The sequence below is a fragment of the Capricornis sumatraensis genome, chromosome 3 (genome assembly GCF_032405125.1).
Source record: "Capricornis sumatraensis isolate serow.1 chromosome 3, serow.2, whole genome shotgun sequence".
Taxonomy (NCBI): Eukaryota; Metazoa; Chordata; class Mammalia; order Artiodactyla; family Bovidae; genus Capricornis; species Capricornis sumatraensis.
Window position 1 is genome coordinate 32,700,917 of NC_091071.1, and position 23,970 is coordinate 32,724,886.

At 48.7% G+C, this 23,970-nt stretch overlaps 1 protein-coding gene across 1 annotated transcript in view; it reads left to right on the plus strand.

The window, feature by feature from the left end:
* Positions 1 to 364: 364 nt before the first annotated feature.
* TVP23A (trans-golgi network vesicle protein 23 homolog A) overlaps positions 365 to 23,970 on the plus strand; it is a 31,454-nt gene continuing 7,848 nt past the window's right edge. Inside the window, exons 1-3 of the mRNA XM_068968401.1 lie at positions 365 to 448; positions 1,248 to 1,508; positions 1,793 to 1,872. Coding sequence (XP_068824502.1) covers positions 365 to 448; positions 1,248 to 1,508; positions 1,793 to 1,872 — 425 coding nt within the window. The remainder of the gene's footprint in view (positions 449 to 1,247; positions 1,509 to 1,792; positions 1,873 to 23,970) is intronic.

Below are 23,970 nucleotides of genomic sequence, written 5' to 3' on the forward strand. Positions count from 1 at the left end.
GAAGCTCTCTGGTGGTTGAGATCCTTACAGTTCAAAGGGTGGTCCAGAGGCCTGCAACATTAGCATCACGGGGGTGCTGTTATCAATGGAGGCTTCCAGACCCCCTGACTCCCAAGAGGGTACATTCCAGGAGAAAGTACCCTCCCTCCACACACACCTGGCAGACCCTTCGTGGGATCAGTTTAGGTAATGCCTGCCCAAGGCTCAGAGCTTAGGTACCTTCTGGCACCTCTGCTCCCTACCCCTCCCTCCTGGCAGCCACCCACCCCTGCGGGGATCAGCAGGGAGTGAATTGTGTTGGGACCTTGGAAACCACCAGTGCTTTTCTGAGTCACCAGGGATGGAAGACAGGTCCCTACTGCCCATGGCGGGAGGGCAAAAGGCAGGACTAGGGGCCTTGGCATCGAGACTCTTTGACCGCTGCTCCTATGTGGGTGGCCAGGAGGAGGTGAGGGCAGAAAGTAGAGGGGAGTGACCCTGTCCCAGGCCAGGAAAAGCTATCTGGTGACAAAGCCTTCCTTTGTGGGAGATAACTGGGAAGGCTTTTATATCCGTTTGTTGTTGTTATTGTTCAGTCGCTAAATCGTGTCTGACTCTGTGGGACCCCATGGACTGTAGCCAGCCAGGCTCCTCTGTCCATGGGATTTTCTGGGCAAGAATGATCGAGTGGGTTGTCATTTCCTTCTCCAGGTGATCTTCCTGGACCAGGGACTGAACCTGCATTGCTTGCATTGGCAGGCAGTTTCTTTACTACTGAGCCACTAGGGAAGCAGAAACTCTACTATTACTGCTAATAATAGTTACTTTGTCCACAGTGTGTGTCTGGCACCAGGATGAAAGCAACGTCCCGGTGGGCGGCCGTGGGACCCACGCCACAGCTGCAGCAGATTCACCTGTTAAAAGGCAGAATCCGGAACTCCACTCCAGGCCTTATGAATCTCCCCGGCTGGCCTGGGAAATTGTTTTTAATTAAGGCCCTAGGGAATTCTTTGGGGTCGAGGGTTTTCGGAAACACAGGCCTTCTCCAGCCTGGAGAGAGGCTGCTCAACACTGAGATTCATTCTTGCACTCGCTCCCTCCCTCGGTCGACATCTATGGAACATCCACCTGGTTCACTGACCCACTCGCTCTACTCCAGGATCACCGATCTGGGCTCCCGAGTCCGCCTCAGCCCGAATCGTCCCCTCCCTGCCGCCGCTCCGTCTTCATCCTCCATCCTTGCATTGGGCATCAGCTCCCTCTCCTAGGCGGTGTTCCCAGAGAGCCCGGGCAGAGGGACCCTCCCAAGCCCCGCCCCAGCCCGGGCAGTCGAGCCCACCTCCCCCGCCGGCGACTGCGCTCTGGGGCCCGCGCGCCCCTCCCCCACCGGAGACCAGCGAGGAGGCTGCACCGGGGGCTCGGGCTCCGACCTCCCTACCCCCGCCCCCGCGCCCACCGCCGCTGCCCGCCGGGCGTCCCAGCCCTTCCGCTGCGAGAGGTGCAGCCGGAGGCTGGGTTGTGGCCTCCAGGTGGGCTCTGGGAAGGATGAAGCAGGTAGGGCCGCGGGGATGCCGGAGATGGGAGTGTGGTGGCAAGGATGCTGGGAGCCTTCCAGAGGGCTAGGAGAAGCTGGAGGAAGAGGAGGAGGAGGAGGAGGAGGGGGAGGGATGCGGGAGCTGGGGCTTGGGCTGCGCTGGACCCCAGGTGGGCGGGAGGGTGGAGAAGGGTAGGGGCCCCGCCCGCAGAGAGGGTCCTGGCCAGAGGGCCTGTGCACCGCTGGGAAGGGCCTGTGAGTCGCCATTGATGTCCCCAGGCCCTGGTGGATGATACTGAGGATGTGTCCTTGGACTTTGGCAACGAGGAGGAGCTGGCGTTTCGGAAAGCCAAGATCAGGTGCGTTCTGACCCGGTAGCTGGGCAGGCACACTCAGTGCTGCAGATTTATTCATTCAGGTTCATTCATTCAGGATGTACCAGACGTCGGGCTCCCAACACACCCAGGACAGATCAGACAAGATCCTGCCCTCCTATTCTGTGGTCTTGGGGGGAGGGGACTAACAGGTGAACAGAGATGTTAACAAGATAATTAGTGTGAAAAGAGTTGGGAAGAAAACAGGGTGATGAAAGAGAAAGTCACTGGGGAGGCTAGCAGCCTTGTGCTTTTAATTGTGATGCTGGAGAGCCCCTTGAACTGCAAGGAAATCACACCAGTCAATCCTAAAGGAAATCAGTCCTGAATATTCATTCATTGGAAGGATTGATGCTGAAGCTCGAATACTTTGGCTGCTTGATGCAAAGAGCCCACTCATTGGAAAGGACCCTGATGCTGGGAAAGGTTGAGGGCAAAAGGAGAAGGGGGCAGCAGAGGATGAGATGGTTGGATGGCATCACTGACTCAATAGACATGAGTTGAGCAAACTCTGGGAGATAGTGAAGGAAAAGGAAGCCTGGCATGCTGCAGTCCATGGGGTTGCAAAGAGTCGGACACAACTGAACATCTGAACTGAACTGAGTGATGAGAGGCAGCCAGTCATGGGAGGCTTTGACCAAAACCTTCCTTGAAGAAGGAAAAGCAGGTTTAAGGGCCCGGGGTTGTGTTTGGAAGGTCGAAGGAAAACCAGTGTCTGGTGGGTAGTGGGGGAGTAGACAGGGGTTGGCAGGAGGCTGGAGAGGTGGACAAGGGCTTGAATTTTTATTCTTGTCCCTCTTTCAACTCTAGCCAGTGAGATAGCGTTGTTGTTTTAGTCGCTCAGTCGTATCTGACTCTTTTGTGATCCCATGGACCTTGGCCCACCAGGCCCCTCTGTCCGCCGGATTTCCTAGGCAAGAATACTGCAGTGGGTTGCCTTTTCCTCCTCCAGGGGATCTTTCCGACCCAGAAATCGAACCCACGTCTCCTGCACTGGCAGCCAGATTCTTTACCGTCTGAGCCACCTGGGAAGCCCCCAGCCAGATGTAGTGTTGGCTTAAAACAACAGAGATTTATTCTTTCATAGTTCTGAAGTCCAAAATCAGTTTCCCTGGGCTGAAAGTAAAGTGTCCACAGGATACACTCCCTCTGGAGGTTCTAGGGGAAAAATCCGTTTCTTGGCCTTTTCTAGCTTCCAGTGGTTTGCTGGCTGGTGACTCCTTCCTCTGGCTCTCAACACGAGCATTGTAGCATCGTCCAGCCTCACTTTTATTTCACATCGCTTTTTCCTCTGTATCAGTCTCCCTCTGCCTTCCTCTTACTGGCTTACTTGTGGTTGCATTTTCAGACCCACCTGGATAATGCAGGGTAAGCTTCCCCCCCTGAAGATCTTTAATTTGATCACACCCCTTTGCCATAGCAACTTAGTGACATTCCCAGTTTCCAGGATTCAGGGCCCTGGATGGAGGGATTGTTCAACCTACCGTAGTGACCAATGGGTGTCTTTAAGGAAAGATACTGTGAGAGAACTGGAATCCTGGAATATCTTCTAGATCATCTAAACTCATTATGTGTTCAGTGTTGTTGTTGTTTTTTTAAATTTAATTGGAGGATAATTGCTTTATATCGTGCTAGTTGTTGTTGTACAGCTACGTGACTCAGCTGCAAGAATAGATATATCCCCTCCCGTTCGGACCACCCTCCTTTTGCCCCAGCCCTCTAGGTCATCACAGAGCACCGGGCTGCGCTCCCTGTGTTTCTGCAGCAGTTTCTTTCTAGCTGTCTGTTTTACACGTGGTAGTGTATGTAAGTCAATGTACTCTCTCAATTTGTCCCACCCTCTCCTTCCCCCACTGTGTGTATAAGTCCATTCTCTATGGCTTATGTGTCTATTTCTGCCCTGCAAATAGGTTCATCAGTACCATTTTCTAGATTCCATATATAGGTGTTCATATATGATATTTGTCTTTCTCTTTCTGACTTAACTTCACTCTGCATAACAGACTCTAGGTTCCTTCACCTCACTACAGCTGATTCAGTCTTCACTGAGCTCCTCCTGTATGCCCACGTCTGGGCTGGTGGCTGGGGACACGTGGTGTACAGGACACACCCCCTACCTCTATGGCGTGGTCTGGTCTGGAGCAGGGATGGTCAACCTCGACAGTGCTGACATTTGGGGCCAGGTTCCTCTTGGTGGTGAGGATGTCCTGTGCATTTAGGATATTTAGCAGCATCTCTGGCTTCTGTTCACCACATGCCAGGAGCATCCCACCAGTGAGGTCTGCAGACAGTGCCAAGTGTTCCCTGGGAGGCAAACTTTCCTGGGTTGGAAACCACTGGTGTTGGGATGTAGGGTATAGGCATGCCCATGGCTGTTATGATTCAGTGTTTTAAATGCTGCGATTTCAGAGGGGGAAGGAGAGGGTGGGATGAATTGAGAGAATAGTATTGACACATATACTTTATCAAATGTAAAATTAGATAGCCCTTGGAAATCTGCTGTGTGACACAAGGAACTCAAACCGGGCTCAACCTTGAGGGCTGGGATGGAGTGGGAAGTGGGAGGGAGGTCTAAGAGGGAGGGGACATATGTATACTTGTGGCTGATTCACGTTGATGTATGGCAGAAGCCAACACAGTATTGTAAAGCAGTTATCCTCCAAATAAAAATGAATACATTTAAATATAAAAAAATAAATGCTGTGATTGGCCAAAAGCTTGGGCCTTTATGCTGGCCAGGGGAGAAAGTGACAGCTAAGCTGAGGCCAAAGGATGGGTAGGAGTTAACTAAGAGACGTGGAGTGAGCACACACAAAGGCTTAGAGGGGAGAGCAAGAGCTTAAGGAGTTCACACTGGTTTCCTGGAAAGTAGTTTGAGCAGAGGCTCAAGGGCAGAAGGAATCATGAAACAGAAGCTGGGAGCTTGGGCCAGGGCGCTGGCAGGGCTGGTGGAGGGAAGTGGAGGGGCACAGAGGAGGCAGAATCAGCCAGCCTTGGTGGTGATCAAGATGTGGGTGCAGATGGGGATAGTCAAGGGTGATGCCCAGCCTTCTGGCCTTGGGACCCAGGTGGAAGGGCACTTATGCGGGAAAGACGTTGAGTCCGGGGTTGTCTTTGTTGGCTTGTGGTGGAATGCTCTAATGGCCAGGTTTGATTGGCTGCAGGGCAGAGAGGCTGGATCTGATTGGGCGGGGGTGGGGGTGGGGGTCACGTGGCCTGCATTCAGCTATCTGGGAGGTAGCAGGTCATGGACCTGTGTGTGCCTGAGAGCTTCCAATCCCATAATCCTCTGGTGTTCCTAATGCACATTTCTGGTCCAGCCCTGGACATTCTACCGGATTCCCACAGGATGAGCATCTCTAGTTGATTCTGATGCTCAAGAATATACAGATGATATCATTTATATGTGGAATCTAAAAAAAAGAGGGGGTACAAACAAATTTATCTACAAAACAGAAATAGACTAACAGATGTAGAAAACAAACTTATGGTTATCAGGGGTAAGAGAGGAGGAATAAATTGGAAAATTGGGATTGACGTATACATACTGCATATATAAATATAAATACTATCATGAATAGGGGTTTCCTGGTGGCTCAGATGGTAAAGAAGCTGCCTGCAATGTGGGAGACCTGGGTTCAAACCCTGGGTTGGGAAGATGCCTGGGAGAAGAAAACAGCAACCCACTCCGGTGTTCTTGCCTTGAGGATTCCATGGACAGAGGAGCCTGGCAGGCTACAGTCCACGGAGTCACAAAGAGTCGGACACAACTTAGCGACTCTCACTCACTCATATATATAATAGATAACAAATAAGGACCTACTCTATAGCACAGGGAACTCTACTGAATTCTCTGTAATGGCCTAATGCAATGGGAAAAGAATCTAAAGAAGAGTGGATATATGTATAACTGATTCACTTTGATGTACACTTGAAGCCAACACAACATTGTAAATCAACTATCAGTTCAGTTCAGTCACTCAGTCATGTCCGACCCTTTGCGACCCTATGGACTGAGGCATACCAGGCTTCCCTGTCCATCGCCAACTTCTGGACTTGCTCAAACTCATGTCCATTGAGTTGGTGATGCCATGCAACCATCTCATCCTCTGTCATCCCCTTCTTCTCCTGCCTTCAGTCTTTTCCAGCATCAGGGTCTTTTCCAATGAGTTAGTTCTTTGCATCATGTGGCCAAAGTATTGGAACTTCAGCTTCAATATCAGTCCTTCCAGTGAATATTCAGGACTGATTTCCTTTAGGATTGACTAAAGCCCAACTATAACTAAAAATATACATAGAGAGAGAGAGCTCTAAATCCTGAGCATAAATGAAGTCACCCAGATAGCAGGATGGAGAAGGGGGTTCTTAACTGGAACCTGAAGCCGGGTCCAGGAACCCTCTGGAAACTATTATCTAAGTTTCACATGTGTGTTGGTTTAAGAAAAGGACTCAGACTTTAATTACACTATCAAATGGGCTCATGATCCAAACAAGTTAAAGCTCACCAGTATCAGGTGGGAGAAGGCAATGGCACCCCACTCCAGTACTCTTGCCTGGAAAATCCCATGGGCAGAGGAGCCTGGTAGGCTGCAGTCCATGGGTCTTGACGAGTCGGACACGACTGAATGACTTCACTTTCACTTTTCACTTTCATGCATTGGAGAAGGAAATGGCAACCCACTCCAGTGTTCTTGCCTGGAGAATCCCAGGGATGGCAGAGCCTGCTGGGCTGCCCTCTATGGGGTCACACAGAGTTGGACACGACTGAAGCGACTTAGCAGCAGCAGCAGCAGCAGCAGGTGAGCATTGTTATTTGTAAATTCCATGTTGAAATGGATTCTAGGTTGACTCTGAAGGGAGGTGAGGTTATGGAAGGGGTCCTGAAGCGGGAGTCTGGGGTTTCAGGGCTGCGTCTGCCTTTACTGCTTGCTGGCTTTGTGATTCTGGACAGTGTTCATCTTGCCTTGTTAAGACGCCATTGACCCATCTGTGAAAAAAGGGTACCTGTACCAACCTGGCCTCCCCACGTGATTGCTATGTACAGTTTGTTCAGCACATGTTTATCCAGCATCTGTGTATAGGTGCTGGCTAAGCCCTGGGGATGGAGACTTGGCCCCTTCCCTTCTTGTCCCTGGTTCCGGGTCAGTGAAGTGCAGGGTGGTGGGGAGAGCACCTTGCTGAATCAATGAAGGATGTGACTCTGTAGCACACCTGGGCAGGTAGAGGAAATGTTATTAATAGTGATGCTGTGTGTGTTTTTCCCCAGTGGGCTGCTTTTTTTTCTTTTCTTTTTTACTTTTTTTAGTGTGGAGAAAAACCCACAACATAAAATTTACCATTTTTGAATGTTCAGTACTGTTAAATATATTTATGTTGTCGTAAAACGAATCTCCCGGACTTTTTCATCTACAAATCTGAGACTCTTTCCCCTTCAATACCAACTCTCTATTCCCTCCTCCCCCAACCCCTTCTTTCTGTCTTTCTGAATTTGACAACTTAATTTTTTTGCTTTTTGGCTATGCCTCTCAGTGTGAGAGATCTTAGCTCCCCTGCCAGGGATTGAACCCACACCCTCTGCCGTGGAAGCATGGAGTCTTTTTTTTTTTTTTTTTAATATTTATTTATTTGGCTGCTCTGGGTCTTAGTTGTGGCATGCAGCGTCTTTAGCTGCAGCAAGCGAACCCTTAGTTGTGGCATGTGAGATCAAGTTCGCTGAGCAGGGATCCATCCCAGGCGCCCTGCATTGGTAGCACAGAATCTTAGCCATTGGACCACCAGGAAAGTCCCTGAATTTAACAACTTTAGATACTTCATGTAAATAGAATCATAGAGAATCTGTCTTTTTGTGCTGGCTTATTTCACTTAACATAATGTCCTCAGCGTTCACCATGTTCTATCATATGTCAATTTCCTTCCTTTTAAAGGCTGAAGAATATTTCATTGTGTGTACAGACCACACTTTGTTCATCCATTCATCTGTCAGTGGACACTTCGGTTGCTTCCATGTTTTAGCTCTTGTAGATATTACTGCAATGAACATGGATGTACAAATATCTCTTTAAGACCCTGTTTTCAATTCTTGATAGATACCCAGAAGTGGGCTTGTTGGGTCATATGGTCATTCTGGTTTTAACTTCTTGAGGAACTTTCATACTATTTTCCATAACACTTGAAGCATTTCACAATCCCACCAGCCATGCACAAGTTTCCAATTTCTCTACCTCCTCACCAGCAACTGTTATTTTGTTTTTTTATTTTACTTTTTATTTTTTATTTTTTTCAGAGTAGCCATCCTGATGGATGCGAGCTGGTGTCTTGTTATAGATCTGACTGCCTTTCCCTAATGGTTAGTGACGTTGAGCTGTTGCTTGTGTGCGTGTTTGCCACTGGCGCACCATGTTTGGAGAAATGTCCGTCCAAAGCCCTTTCCCTGTTCTTTAATGGGTTATTGGATTTTTTGTTGTTGTTCAGTTGTTGGCATTTGAAAAATATATTCTGGACATTAAGGTCTTATGAAACGTATGATTTGCAAATGTTTTCTCCCATTTCACTAGTTACCTTTCCAATCTATTGATGGTGTCCTTCAGTGAACAAAAGTTTTTAAATTTTACGTAGTTCCATTTATGATTTTTACTTTTGCTATCTTTGCTTCTGGTATCATGTTGTGTGTGTGGTATATATTTTTACTGAAATGTTCACATATCATAAACTCACAGTTTATACAATTCAGTGTGGTTTTTAGTATATCCACAAGGTTGTGCAGTCACCCTCACTGTCTTGTCTTTTTCATCACCCTGGATGGGAGTCCTGGACCCTTCAAGCAGTCACTTCCCATTTTCCCCCTCCCCCAGCCCCTGGAAACCACTAATCTACTTTCCATCCCTTTGAATTTGCTCACTTTGGACACTTCATGTAAATGGAATCATACAGTATGTGGCCTTTTACCTGGCTTCTTTCACTGAGCATAAGGTTTTCAAGGTTCATCCATGTTTTGGCATGTCCTTCACTACTTTTTATGGCTGAATCATATTTCATTGGCTGGCTAGAGTACATTTTCTGTATCCTTCATCTGTTGATGAGCACTTGAGTTCCTTCTGCTCTCTCGGTTCTTATGAATAACGCTGTGAACATTCACGTGGGGGCCTCCCGGGTGGCTCAGTAGTGAAGGATCCGCCTGCCGATATAGCAGATGCGGGTTCGAGCCCTGGGTCAGGAAGATCCCCTGGAGGAGGAAACTGCAACCCACTCCAGTATTCTTGCCTGGAGAATTGCGTGGACAGAGGAGTCTGGAAGGCCGCAGTTCAGGGGGTTGTAAAGAGTTGGACACGACTGAGTGACTGAGCGTGCACACATGCACGCACGCTAGCACACACGTATGAACATTCAGGTACAAGTTTGTGTTTGAATATATGTTTTCAGTTCTCTGGCTTGGCCAAATGGTAACTATGTTTTAGCCATGCTGTGTTGCAGACCAATTTTTAGTGAGTATTCTGGGCTTCCAGTGGCCTTGAGGAGCAGGAGGAGCCTGGACTCAAGTTCAGACAGTCCCAGGATTGGGTCCTGGCTCCACCATTCCCCAGCCAACTAACTGTGGTTGTGGGTTTGACTTGGCACACAGCCTCACAAGATGCAAATAGGCTTTCATATATGGTGGCTAAGTGATAAAAACTTCGCCTGCCAATGCAGGAGATGCAAGAGACATAGGTTTGATCCCTGTGTCAGGAAAATCCCCTGAAGTAGGAAATGGCCCACTCCAGTATTCTTGCCTGGAAAATTCCATGGACAGAGGAGCCTGGAGGGCTACAGTCCATGGGGTCACAAAGAATCTGACACAACTGAGCATACACGCATACACACACCTGTTTATTTGGTTCTCTAGAAGGAAACAAGTCAGAGACATAGTATTTTCATCTCACTGAGGGACTCTGCAGCTCCCTTCTCTATTTTCTCATCTGTAAAATGGAGATGAGGTTAGCTCTATCACAGGCTGTGTGAGGAGGACTCAATTGGGTGAAGAAAGTATAATATGTGACGAGGCCAGCGGGACCACTGACACCTTGTGTTTGCTTCATAAACGGCACCTATTCTCTGATCATAAGTGTGACTTTGGTGTCCTGACTCTGGGCAGAGCTGGAGTGGAGCCTCAGTTGCAACAGGATGTCACACTGGGATTGTCCCTGGAGCTGGGGACTGTGCCTCGGATGGAAAGTTTGGTTTATGCTTTCAAAGCACTGTCTTCACAAAATTCATTTGGACCCACATGTTGTGATTTCCAATGGATTCCCATCTGAAGTGGGATGATGTCCTCTTGCTCCAGGCAGAGTTATTGGATCTGAGGATGGTCTCAGTTGTCAGGGCTGGTTTGCTGGTGGGGTTTGGTCAATGTTCCATGGTTGGTCCTAGTTCAGCCCAATGGGGCTTAAATTGAGGGGACTGCTACCCTCTGGTCTCAGGCACCACCGGGAGTCCCCTGTTGGTGGGGCCAGGACCCAAGGCAGAAATCACGTGGAATCAAAATCCACGCCTAGCCTATCAAGTAGGATAATGTTTTGTCTTTCAAGAAGTGTCCCACTGTCCATTCATCTTTCCATGATAGACACGCAAAGCTGTTCCTCAAAACGAGCTCCAGATGAAATTCTTGGCTGCTTTTAAGGGGAAGTTAGATTGAGTGAAAAATAATAGCAAACACTTACTATACACGGGCACTGCTATGTTACTCATAATATTCATTTAAGCTGTATTACAAACCTATGAGGGCTTCCCTGGTGGCTGAGATGGTAAAGAATCGGTCTGCAATGCAGGAGACCCAAGTTCGATCCCTGGGTGGGGAAGATCCTCTGGAGAAGGGCATGGCAACCCACTCCAGTATTCTTGGCTGGAGAATTCCATGACAGAGGAGCCTGGTGGGCTACAGTCCGTAGGGGTCGCAGAGTTGGATACGAATGAGCAACTTTCACTTTTTCTCAAACCTGTGAAGTCGATACTGTGATTTTTTTTTAAAATTAATTTCAAGATGGAAGAAATTGAAGGAAAGAGTTGAGGGATTGGCCCGAGCTGAGGTCACACAGCTGTGCAGTTGCAAGGTGGGGATTTGAACCATTAGATCTGGCTCTGGAGTGGCATCTTAGGTTAGACTGTGCTTCGGGGAGTAGGTGTTCATGCAGGTGGGGATCCTTGGGGACAGGCACTGCCCTGGGATCAGCATTTTCAGGCCTTCCATCATCTGCTTCCTCCAGGGAGTCCTTCATATTTTCCTTGTGTAGAGGAGAGTGTGGAATTGCCCCTCGTTTGCAGAGCAGGCTTTCTCAGCCCTCAGCACTGATACATCTGTGTGCTCTGTCACTCAACCGTGCCTTGCGACCCTGTGGACTGTAGCCTGCAGGCTTCTCTGTCCATGGGATTTTCCTGGCAAGAACACTGGAGTGGATACTTGGGACTGGCTAGTTCTTTGTGGGGGCTATCCTGTGTGTTGCAGGATTTTAGCAGCCTCCGTGGACTCCACCCACTTGATGCCAGTAACGCTGCCCCCCTCCCCCAGCTGTGACAACCAAAGGTGACTCCAGACTCTGCCAAGTGATGTGCCCTTGGGGCAGAATTGCCCCTGGTTGAGAACACTGTTTAGATTATTCTCTTGCTCTCTCTGGGGTTTGGATTTAGAGAAATTAAATTTGTATTTAAGGGGACACAGAGCATGCTTGAGACCTCTGTGTTTGACGTTGACCCCTGAGAAGCTGATGGTGTGGCGGGGAGAGGAAGGAAGGGGGCAGGTGATGGTACAGATATGCCTCAGTGGCTGTCCATTATTCCCAGAAATCGAAACAGGTATGTCTCTGATTGTTCCACACACATTGTGCTGCAACACACAGATGAGAAGAATAATTTTGTTTTTTCTTTGTTGTTAGAAAGTCTGATTGCCTCAATAAGTGAGGATCCCTCACCCAGACCCCTGTCCCCATGACTATGCAACAAATCACGCTGCCCCTGTCCCCACTCTAAAATCTATTTTTAAAAATATAGAAATAGTGACACATAAGCAGGTCTCACAAAAGGCTGATTGTTTAATTTTAAGGAAGGTTCACGATTACCAAGGAAAATAACCCGCAGAATCAAGGAACTAGACAAATTTCAGTTCTCTTTGATTAGGACACAGAATTACATGTTTTGAAATTAACCCCTTACGTCTCCATCTCCTTTAGTTCCCCTTCTTTATGTTTCTTGTTAACATGAAATTGATTACACAAGCAATGCCAACAATATCCAAGGGACATTTCTCCTGAACCATAACTCACACAATTGAGGAAGGCATCAGGGACCAGAAGGAGGTGGTGGTCGGACGTTTGTTCCTTGATGTTCCAGACTTGACCATGTGGACCAGGAGTGTTTAACGTGTCATTCACTTATTCCAAGGTTGACACTATTGACATTTGGGGCTGGACATTGTTTCTTGCAGGGACTGTCCTGTGCACGCAAGGATGGTTAGCAGCATCTCTGGCCTCTACCCACTAGATTCCAGAAGCAGTCCCCTCGTTGCAGCAACCAAAAACATTTCCAGACGCTGCTGGCAAGGGACCCCAAATCACCTCCCATGTGAGAGCCACTGATTTACTCTTTCACTCACTCATTTATTCGTTAAGTCAAGAACACCTTTCAAGGACCTTTGTGTGCCTAGCACTGTTTGAAGGACCGCAGAGAAAACTAGATGGGCGTGGTCCGTGTCCTCGTGGACCTGACGTTTTAATTGAGAAGAGACAGTGAACGAATCAGCAAATATCTAAACAAAGTAACATCAGAGGGTGGTAAGTGCCATGAGAAAGGGGGCCAGGTCCAGGCGGCCCGTTTAGATTCTAGAGGGCGCAGAGGAGGCCCGAGGAGGTGCATTTGGACTGGGACCCAAATGTGGAGGAGGAGCCAGGCATGGGAGGATGCACAGGAAGAGACTTCTGGCAGAGGGGACAGCAGTGCAAAGCCCTGGGGTGGGAGTGTGGTCTAGGGGTTGTTGGAAGCAGGCCAGCATGTAGCAAGTGGGGAAGTGGGAGGAGGAGGCAGTTGGAGATTTGTTAGGGAAGAGCTGCGGGGGCTTTGAAAATTCTGATGGGAAATTGGAATTGCTCTGCTTCGACGGGCAGTCTTTGGAGGGATTTGAGCAGGGGAGAGGTGTGATCTGACTGACCCTTGAGGACGCTCCCAGTGACTGCTAAGTGGCCTGTAGGGCAAGAACAGTAGCAGAGAGATGTTAGGAGGCTGGTGAAGGGGCCAGGGTGAAAGATGCTGGCGGCCTGGACTGGCTGGACTCCAGGGACACACATGGGAACTTGACTTAAATTGACCTTTGTCCCAATTCTGCCCCCTTCTGGGACTTCTGAGATTGGACAGGGAAGGGTGAAGGCAGCAGGTCCCAGACGCATGTCACTGGGCCTGCATTCCCAAGGGATCTCAGCTCTTATCAGCATCCCCAGTGAACTCAGCAAACAAAGGACCAAAACTTCAGGGCCTCCATTCCCAAAGATGCTGAGTCAGTACGTGTTGAGATGGGTGTGACAGGCTTCTGCAATGTGATTCTGCTCTGAGTGACTTGGCATATTTTTCTAGGTTGTCTGTTTCTGGATTAAGTAGGGAGTGGTGTGTGTGTGTGCATGCGTGTGTGTTCACCTTCATTAGAGTATGGGTAGGTATTGATAATGGGCTTCCCTGGTGGCTTAGTGCTAAAGAATCCACCTGCGATGTGGGTTCAATCCCCGGGTTGAGAAGATCCCCTGGAGACGGAAATGGCCACCCACTCCAGTACTGTTGCCTGGGAAATCCCAGGGACAGAGGAGCCTGGCGGGCTACACAGTCCATGGGGTTGCAACAGAGTTGGACACAACTGAGCGACTAAACGGCAATAGGAGGTGTTGATGCAAGGCTCAGCCATATATTCTGGCAAGTGATGCTGATGACATCTCCTTAATCAAGACTGGCTCAATAACTTCGGGTTGGAATCCAAGGGGAATGGCCTGAGGCTGGTCCTACTCCAGCCTGAAGGAAATTCTCTTCATACAGGGGCTCAGCCTTGGGTGTTCCATGGCCGATGACTCACTCCTCACTCATTACGGGAGTAAGGAGGCTTTCAGAATGACTCAGAAATAGCCACAGATGGTGTTAATGGATCCTCACATTTTCCCTAGCATTGCAATACAGACGTCTCTCTCCTCAGGATAGTAAAATACTTTACAAAGTGCAAAGGAACAGTCAGCCAACTGACTCCAAGCCTCTGACATACTCTCGTGGACCAGGGATAATGATGAAGAGCCGCTCAGTTGTGACCAACTCTTTGCAACCCCATGGAGTGTAGCCCGCCAGGCTCCTCTGTCCATGAAGATTCTCCAGGCCAGAATTCTGGAGTGGGTAGCCATGCCCTCCTCCAGGGGATCTTCCCAACCCAGGGATGGAACCCAGGTCTCCCCCATTGCAGGTGGATTCTTTACCAGCTAAGCCACAAGGGAAGACCAAGAATACGGGAGTGGGTAGATTATCCCTTCTCCAGGGGATCTTCCTGATTCAGGAATTGGACTGGGATCTCCTGCATTGCAGGCGGATTCTTTACCAGCTGAGCGGCGAGTTCTTCCGTCAGGGGCTTCTAATGCCTGGTTGTCCTCAGTAGCTGCTTGTGAATGAATGTATTGGGGGCTGCAGCGTGGTGATATTCTAAGCACACTATCATTCCATCTCCATCTGTGAGCTAAAGTAATCTAGAAAGAGAAATTCCCCGTCTTCAAATAAATTGCAGGATATACTCATAATAAATGCTCCATGCTTGCCCTTCATTTTTCCATTTTCCAAGCAATGAGTTTTGTTCCCCAGCATCCCCCATAAGTGACCACTGAGGGTTTTGCATAAGTATTACATGACTCACGGATTCAGACATTCTTATTGCTATTCAGGTTCTCCCATCTTTGGCCAATGGGAGTGTCTACCCTTTGGCCTCTGAGTGTTTTGACCTGGTGCTCAGAGTCTTTGACAGCTTCCTTGTGATCTGGGATGTTCTGATCCCGTATTCATTTCTTATCATATTCATTTCTCCATCTGTGCCTGGAGGCATCACTTCTCCAGGGAGCTCTGGCTCCTTTGGAGAATGGAGTTTAGAAGCCACAGTCTGGGTTTGTGTCCTGTGCCAGCTCTCCGGGTCTGTGACCAGGGAGTGCATCAGGCAGGGCTGATATTAATAGCATCTCTTAGTGGGTGTATTTTGGGGAGTCACTGTTGTCACCAAGCATATATCCCCTTTCAGTTGCTCTGTGGGTCTCTACGAGACAGCTGACAGGTGAGACAGTGATGAAACTCTGGGCAGATTCTGCCCCTCAGAGCAGCTGCTAGCCTGTAGGGCACCTTTGTGCAAATCAGAAGAGATGACCCTTCCACCCTTCCTTGGGCAAATGGTTCCTCCAAGGCCTGCAGCTGAAGAGCTGAGCATGTGTAGATTTGCACCTGCATCACCTGCACAACTGCTTCTTTGCTCCAGGCCAGGGGCAGTTTGCTTCAAGACTCCCTGAGCTTCTGACCCCTCAACTGCAGGGTGGCTCTCTGTCCCTTTCCAGCCTCGCTTATGTTCTCTGGGCTCATTTATCCCCAGGCAGGTGTTGTGGGTTGACTTATATCCTTCCCAACAGATATATGTGGATGTCCTCACTTCCAGGGCCTCAAAATGTGACCTCACTTGGCAATAGGGTCTTTGCAGATGTGATTAGCTAAGATGAGGGCATCCTGGAGTAGGCTGGGGCCCTAGTCCCATATGATTAGTGTCCTTGAAAGAAGGCAGTTGTGTGAAGACAGACACGAGAAGGAGGCCACCCAACGATGCAGGCAGAGGCTGAAGTAATGGAGATACAAGCCGAGGAGTCCCAAGGGTGCCGGCTGACGTCAGAAGATAGGAGGGGGGCCTGGGATGGGTTTTTCCCTAGAGTCTCCAGAAGGAACCAAGCCTGCAGACACAGAGATTTTGGTGTTTGTTTTGCCTTTTTTTTTTTTGAGCACAATGAAATGATGGGTTTTAAGACAACATGATCTTGGTGTTACCCAGTTTGCTGTGTTTTGTTTTAGCAGCCCTGGGAAGCAAATACAGCACTTTCCTATATTCCCTGCCACTCTGAGGGTGGTCCATGGACCAGCAGCATCAGCATCACCTGGGTGCTCATTAAAACGCAGACTCTTGGGCCCACCCAGATCTCCTGAATCAGAGTCTGCATTTAACAGGCGAGCCAGGTGGTGGTGGTCCAGTGACCAAGACGCTGTGCTTTCACTGCTGAGGGCCTGGGCTCAGTCCCTGGTCGGGGAACTAAGATCCCACAAGCCTTAAAATGGAAAAAAAAAAAAAAAGAAGCAAGAGAGCCAGGTGGTGTGTATGTGCAAAAGCACTGCGTCATAATAGCATAACAGGAATGATTAGCTACCAGGGCAAATGCAGTTATTTCTGATAAGAGCGGGTATTGAACTCATTATTGAACCAGGCAGTATACTGAGTCCTTCTTTGCCTGTGATTCTCACGTAATCTTCCTGGCAGCTCCGTGCAGTTGGTACTTCTTACTCCAGAGGACATGAGTCACCCTAACAATGACTGAACGACGTCTCCTAGTGTTGTGCAATTCAGCAGTCTTGACTCTTATCCCATCTTACAGATGAGGAAACTGGGACACACAGAGAGGTTAAGTCACTTACTCAAGGTCACACAGGTTCTCAGGGGTGGAGCTGAGATTTGAATCTATGAATTTGTCTCTGAACTTGTACCCAGGACCCTCTCTACTCACCTCGCCTGCCCCCCACAAAGGAGAGCCGATGAAGGCAGCGTCTCTCTCTTCCTCCCCACCCCAATGTCTTCTCCCTTTTAAACTGTAAAATAACACATAACATCAAATTGACCATTTTAACCATTTGGGAGTGAACGATTTGGGGCTTCTCTGGTGGTCCAGTGGCTGAGTCGGAGCTCCCAGTGTAGGAGGCCCGAGTTCCATCCCTGGTCAGGGAACTAGATCCCACAATCTACAGCTAAGACTTGGCACAGCCAAATAAATCAATAAATATTTAAAAAAAATAATGATTCAGTTGCATTTAGGATGTTGACAATACTATGGAGCCATCCTAACTGTCTCATTCTGGAATAATTTCATCACCCCAAAAGGCAACCCCATAGCCGTGAAGCAGTCACTCTCTGTTCCCCGCAGTGCCCCCAGCCTCCGATAACCACTTACCTGCTTTCCGTCTCTGTGAGCTGGCCTATTCTGGACTTTTCACAAGAATGGAACCCTACAATGTGGGACCTGTCATGTCTGACTTCTTTCACTTAGTGTGTTTTCCAGGTTCCTCCGTGTGGTTGCATGCATCCATAGTACTCCCAAAAATTATTTCATATTTTGTTTTTTTTCTCAGTTGTTAAATGTGCATGACAAAAAAACCCTACCATTTTAAGCATCTCAGGTCGGTGGCAGTAAGTCCGTTCAGACTGTTGTGTCACTGTGACCACCATCCGCCTCTAGAACCCCTTCAACTCCCCGCACGGAGATCCCGTATCCATGAAGCAATCATCTCCCATTTCCTCCTCCTCCAGCCACCGGGACCCTATATTCTGCTTTCTGTCTCTGTGAATTTGCCTCTTCCAGTAGCTTACGTGAGTGAAATCTTACAGTGTCTGTGTGTTTGCGTCTGGCCCCTTTCACTGAGCCTAAGGTTGTTGGGTCGCCAAGAGTCGGACATGACTGAGCGACTGAACTGGACTGACTGAGCTGAAGGTTGTTGAGGTTCGCCCACACTGGAGCAGGTTTCGGCGCTTCATTCCTTCTCATGGCTGAGTGACACCCCATCGCACAGACAGTCCATTGATGGACTTTTGGGCTGTTTCCGCCTCGTGGTGACTGTGAACGTTGCCTCCGTGGAACTTCGTGTGCAAGGTTTTGTTTGAAGGCCTGTTTTTGGCTCTTCCGCTTTCCCATTTCATTTGAAAACGCTGGGTCTTTAAGGAATCTGGTCCGTGGTTTGCGCAGCAGCAGTGGTGGGGAGTGGGCAGTAGCTAGGGTCTGTGGGGAGGAATCAGCCCCGGTGCCCCTCGAGGAGAAGCTCAGGTCCCCGCAGAGGGCCCAGCCAGGGCTGAGCAGCCAGGGGCCCACTGACCCATCTCTGGGGGTTCTCTTCACCCAGCATTTTGCAGCTCCACATACCCAGCTGATTGGAGAAGGGCATGGTAACCCACTCCAGTCTTCTTGCCTGCAGAATCCCATGGACAGAGGAGCCTGGAGGGCTACAGTCCATGGGGTCACAAAGAGTTGGACATGACTTAACGACTCAACCGCTACACCCAGCTGATAAAGATGGGATGTCTCTTTAAAAAGAAATAAAGAACAGAAACTAGAGGGGAAAACTGTGGCGGCCAGAGGGAAGTCTGTTCTTTTATTCACTTCCACACTCAGAGCTCTGTCGTGCTGACCTTTGAATCAAAGCTCTGAGTGCTTAGCAACCAGCATCTGTTGAGACGTCCTAGCAGCCCCAGACCTGCCTTCCTGGCCCAGATGCTGGGCGAGGATGAGGATGTGCTGTCATCTGAAACAAGAAGTTGGAGTCTGAAGGGTGATGGCGCTAACGTTGCATGTGGAGCATTCTAGAAAAGTCCGTCTAGCCCCCACGGCTCACCCGCTGGATTAGCAAGGCTTTTTTAAGTGTGGGTTCCTTCCTCCCTCTTTGTCCTCATGACTGAGTTTACCTTGAAAATGGAGCAAAGGAGGACCCTGGATGGCAACGAGCATGCAGATCTCGTTAAAATGAAGATTTGGGCTCAGGAGGCCTGGGGTAGGCCACTGATCCTGCCTTGCTAACAAGCTCCAGGGCATGAGGGGAAGGGAACAGGTGGATATGGTCTTAGTCGTCACTCTCTGGGGTCCCCTTCCCTGCCACATCTTCCTGGTGACATACTGCTCTTAGCGTGAGAGCCACCTGACCCTAAATGAGTGTCAGGGCTGAAGAAATACAGAGTAGCATCCCGCTTCTTTTCAACAATGAGGAAAAAGCATCCAATGGAAAGCATCCAAAAAGATCATCACCAGCCAAGGCTTTTTCTCACTTTCTCCCATTCTCAAGAATTTTGACCAAGAATGAGTCAAACAATATGTAGAGTGATAGTAACAACATGCCCCTATGTGGTCTGGCACCATAGGTGTTTTTCCTTCTAGAAACTTTGGCCATCTGAGGTTAAATGCTATTTTCCCATTTTACAGATGAGTAAACCGAGGCTCTGAGTGGTTTAGTGCCCTGTCCAGAACCATGTACACAGCAAGGATGGAGCATGAGTGTGGATCAAGGCTTTCTGTCTTTCACTGTACTGACTGTCCACTTTGGAGGTGGGTGGGCATTTTTACTCTATAGAGAGGAGTGGCCTTTCTGTTTTGCAGAGGAATTGGTAAGCCCAGAAGAAAGGACCTATTTTCTGGAATTTTCCTTATGCATCTAGCTGTAGCAGCCAGTTATTCAACTGGGGATTTTTAGGTCTGATTTTTTTTTTTTTTTTTTTACCACAGATGGCCCCCAGAATAGCAACCTATAGACCTTTTATTCTTTTTCTTCTGAAACGTGCCTTGCCTCGATGCAAAGTCGAGTCGACCTCTGATGATTTCTTTATTTTTCTATTTTTTAAATTCAGATTTACATAAAAGTACAGAGAACAATGCCCCTGGTGTTCCCATTGCTCAGCTTCAGTCATGATCAACACGTGGCCAGACTATTTCATCTTTACCCCCACCCACTCCCCGCCCCCGGATTATTTTGAAGCAAATTCTAGACATCATCTCAGATGCTATTTTTGTAGCAACGTAAAGGAAGGAGAAAAGATACTGTCTTTCCTCAGACCTTTGCCACAGTGAAAAGCAGAAGGCTTTTCAGAGTATTTGAAAGATGATAGGAGTATTTAAAATAGGATATTTGATAAAGAATTAGTTTTCAAAGTATTTTAAACCAATAAAGGGCAACTTTTAAAGAGACTATTAAATCACGGTGGAATGGAGAATTAAATCAAACTTTTGCCCCCAATTTGAATGTGCTATAGAGGTTTGTAGGGGGACTTCCCTGGCAGTCCAGTGGTTAAGACTTCACCTTCCGTTGCAGAGGGTATGGGTTCGATTCCTGGTTGGGAAGCTGAGATCCCACACGCCTCTCAGGCAAAAAATCAAAGCATGAAACAAGCAGTATTGCAACAAATTCAATAAAGACTTTAAAAATGGCCCATTAAAAAAAAAATCTTAAAAAAAAGGAAGTTTGCTGGGAAGGGGATGTGTGTGCCTGGGGTCCATGGTCCTCTCCAACCCCACCCCTGACTTTACTCTGGCCAGACAGAGCACCACCCCCAGCCTGGGACCATTTTTAAGAGTGGTTTTAGGTTTACCGAAAAACTGAGCAAAAAGTACAGAGAGTTCCCCTAAGCCCCTCCCCACCCCAGAGTTCCCCCTATGGTTAACATCTTGCATTAGTGTCATACGTTTGCTGTGATGAACCAGTGCATTGTTAGCTAAAGTCCATAGTTTCCATCAGGGTTCATCCTTGGTGTACCTTCCATTGTTGCTGTTTAGTTGCTCAGTGTGACTCTTTGCGATCCCATGCACTGCAGCGTGCCAGGCTTCCTTTGTCCTTCACAACCTCCCAGAGTTTGCTCAAACTCATGTTCATTGAGTCGGTGATGCCTTCTATAGGCTTTGACAAATGTATAATGGCATGTATCCATGATAGTATCATACAGACCAGTTTCACTGCCTTAAACATCCCCTGGGCTCCAACTATTCATCCTCCTTGTCTCTCAACGCTGGCAACCATTGATCTTTTTCCTGTCTCCGTAGCTGGGGCTTTTCCAAAATGTCATAGAGTTAGGTCCATACAGTATGTAGTCTTTTCAGCCTGGCTTCTTTCACTGGGTGGTGTGCATTAAGGTTCCTCTATGTCTTTTCATGGCTTGAGAGCTCATTTCTTTCTTGTGCTGAAAATAAAATATTCCTTTGTGTGGATGTGCTATGATGTATCCGTTCACTTATTGAAGGACATCTTGGTGCTTCCAGCTGGGGGCAGTTATGACTAAAGGGCTTCCCAGGTGGCGATAAACCTGCCTGCCAGTGAAGGAGATGTAAGAGACACAGCTTTGATCCCTGGGTTGGGGAGACCCCCTGGAGGAGGGCATGGCAACCCTCTCCAGCATTCTTGCCCGGTTAGAGGAGCCTGGTAGGCTACCATGGGGCCGCAGAGTCGGACGTGGTGGAGTGACTAAGCGGCGGCAGCAGCGCACGGACAGTCAATCGCATTCATCCTAAATGTACAGGTGGATGGATCTTTATATAGATGCACACGAGGGATCAAGATGTGGGACATCGCCAGCATCACAAGCCCTCTTTTGTGTCAGTCTCTGCCCCTCCTACTTCACTGCTCTGATTTCTAGCACAATCCACTGTTTCTGCCAGTCGGGCAGCTCCTGCCCTACAGCTTTGGAAGTAGGCGGTGAAGTAGGGGGAGAGGTCATTACTGGCAGTTTGATTCATTTTGGTTTGTCTTGAATGGAGCCTAATTTCATCATCAAATTCTTCCAGCCTGTCTAGAGCAGGGATTGGCATGAGTTCTGGTTAGATATTTTCAGCTCTGCCAGAGAATGAGTGAGCATGGCTGCGTTCAAATAAAACTTTATTTACAGAAACAGGAAGTGGGCCAGGTTTGGCTCTTGGACGGGAGTTTGTGAATCCAGGATGTTCTCAGTCGCTCAGTCATGTCTGACTCTTTGCCACCCCAGGGACTGTAGCCCACCACGCTCCTCTGTCCATGGAATTCTCCAGGCAAGGATATTGGAGTGGGTTGCCATTTCCTACTCCAGGGAATCTTCCCAACCCAGGGATTGAACCCACGTCTCCAGTGTCCCCTGCATTGGCAGGTGGGTTCTTTACCACTGAGCCACCAGGGAAGCCCCAAAACCAGGATAGAGCAGGGATTTTCCTTTGTAAAGTTCATGTCCAGTTGTTGTTGTTCAGTTGCCAAGTTGTGTCCGACTCTCTGTGACCCAATGGACCGCAGCACACCAAGCTTCCACATCCCTCACCATCTCCTGGAATTTGCCTAAGTTCATGTTCACTGAATCGGTGATGCCATCCAACTATCTCATCCTCTGTCACCCTCTTCTCCTGCCTTCAACCTTTCCCAGCATCAGGCTCTTTTCCAATGAGTCGGTTCTTTGTATCAGGTGGCCAAAGTATTGGAGCATCAGCTTCAGCATCAGTCCTTCCAATGAATATTTAGGGTTGATTTCCTTTAAGACTGACTGGTTGGATTTCCTTGCAGTCCAAGGGACTCTCAAGAGTCTTCTCCAGCACCACAACCTGAAAGCATCATGTCCAGGCCCCACTCCAAATCTAAACCCACATGTCATGGGACCAGGGCAGCCTTGTGAGCATTTTAAGGCCTCCTCAAGGTAACTTTCAAGCACATACCATGCAAACCGACTGGGTTTCCCTCCACAGGGGGAGACAAGATGTGTGCTGGGCCCAGAACTGTGAAAGTGGCTTTGAACTTAAACAAAAGCCCAGCTAGACCCTCCCGACCTTGACTTAGTCAATGTCATTTCCCTTTTCACCACCTATCATTCTCTCCTCTTCCTCCTCTTGAGAGAACAGGCTTCTGTCCTGGGGTGGAGGGGGCAGGATGGATACTGATCAGAAAATACTTCTGTAAAAGCAGTAAAGAACCCACCTGCCAATGCAGGAGATGCACATTTGATCCCTGGGTTGGGAAGATCCCCTGAAAGAGGGCATGGCAACCCACTCCAGTATTCTTGCTGGAAAACCACATGGACAGAGGAGCCTGATGTTATTATAGTCCATGGGGTCACAGAGTTGAACCAACTGAGCACACACAGTTGAGGATGAGGAAGTTTCCTTAGTGAAAGCGGAGGGGCTGGGGCATCATGGGGGAGATCAGGAGTCTTGGGGGATCCCTGCAGAGATGAAAAGTCAGCCCCTGGGGAATGAGAGAAAGTGTGGTCAGAGGGGGAATTTTACAGTTTGGCTTCTTGGACGGGTAACGGTTTTGAGTGCGTGTGAGATTGTCAGCTGTTCGCAACGACTGAGCATGGTATGTGTTTCAGGCACTGTATACCTGCCACCTGCACTTGATCTTTTTAAGTGAATAAGCTCGGCAGGGGCTCCCGTGGGCCCTCCCATTTCACAGAAGTGGAGACTGAGGCGATGAGAAGTTCTGTAGCTTAGACACGGCTGGGGAGCTACTCGGAGGTTGGAGCCAGGACTTGGACCCTGGCAGTCGGGCACCCCTGTACTGTTTGCCTCTCAAGGTGTGGCACAAAGTGGGTGCCTGGGATAAGGGAGTTGGAAGCTGGTGGCATTGAGAGGTGGAGGTGACTGTTGGCTCACGTGTGCTCTGAGGGTGTAGAGGTGGCCAGAGAGAAGGCTGAGGGCACAGGGGACCCCATATCAGGGAAGGGTGAGTAGGCTCAAACCATGGCCTTGCAAACTCTCAGAATAGAAGGCTGATCTCTGAGCTCACATTTGTGTTAGTGGAGGGAGAAGGGTGAGCCGGGGCCCAGGCTAGGCAGACTGCAGGGAGAGGGGGTGAGGGTTTGGAGGGCTGTCCAGAGAACAGGCCACGTAAAACAGGGTTAAAGCAGTATTTGAAAGTACAATAGGCGTCCTTTTCTGCTTGCTTTGGGCTTGGTTTGGATACTTAAAACAACAGCAGCAGCAACAATAATGATACCGTCCATTCAAGTTAAGGAAACAGTCAGTTAACCAGGACTCAGTTAAAGCAGAACCTTCCAACAAGTGGAATTTTTTCTGCATTTTATTTCAGGAAATCACAGTCAGAAAAAGAAAAATAGTGGGTGCGCAGGGGATTTATTTGAAGGCATAACTTCCAGGTTTCACCCTGGATAAGTGAACACTTGGGCCTCTGTATACCTTTTAAGTCTGTATTGTCCTACAAAAAAGACAGATGTTCCCAGTGAGCCCAAAGGGACTGGATTACAAGGTTCAACACAACAAATATTTGCTGAGAATCTTAAAGTCAGGTGCTCTTGGGGATATAAAAATGGTC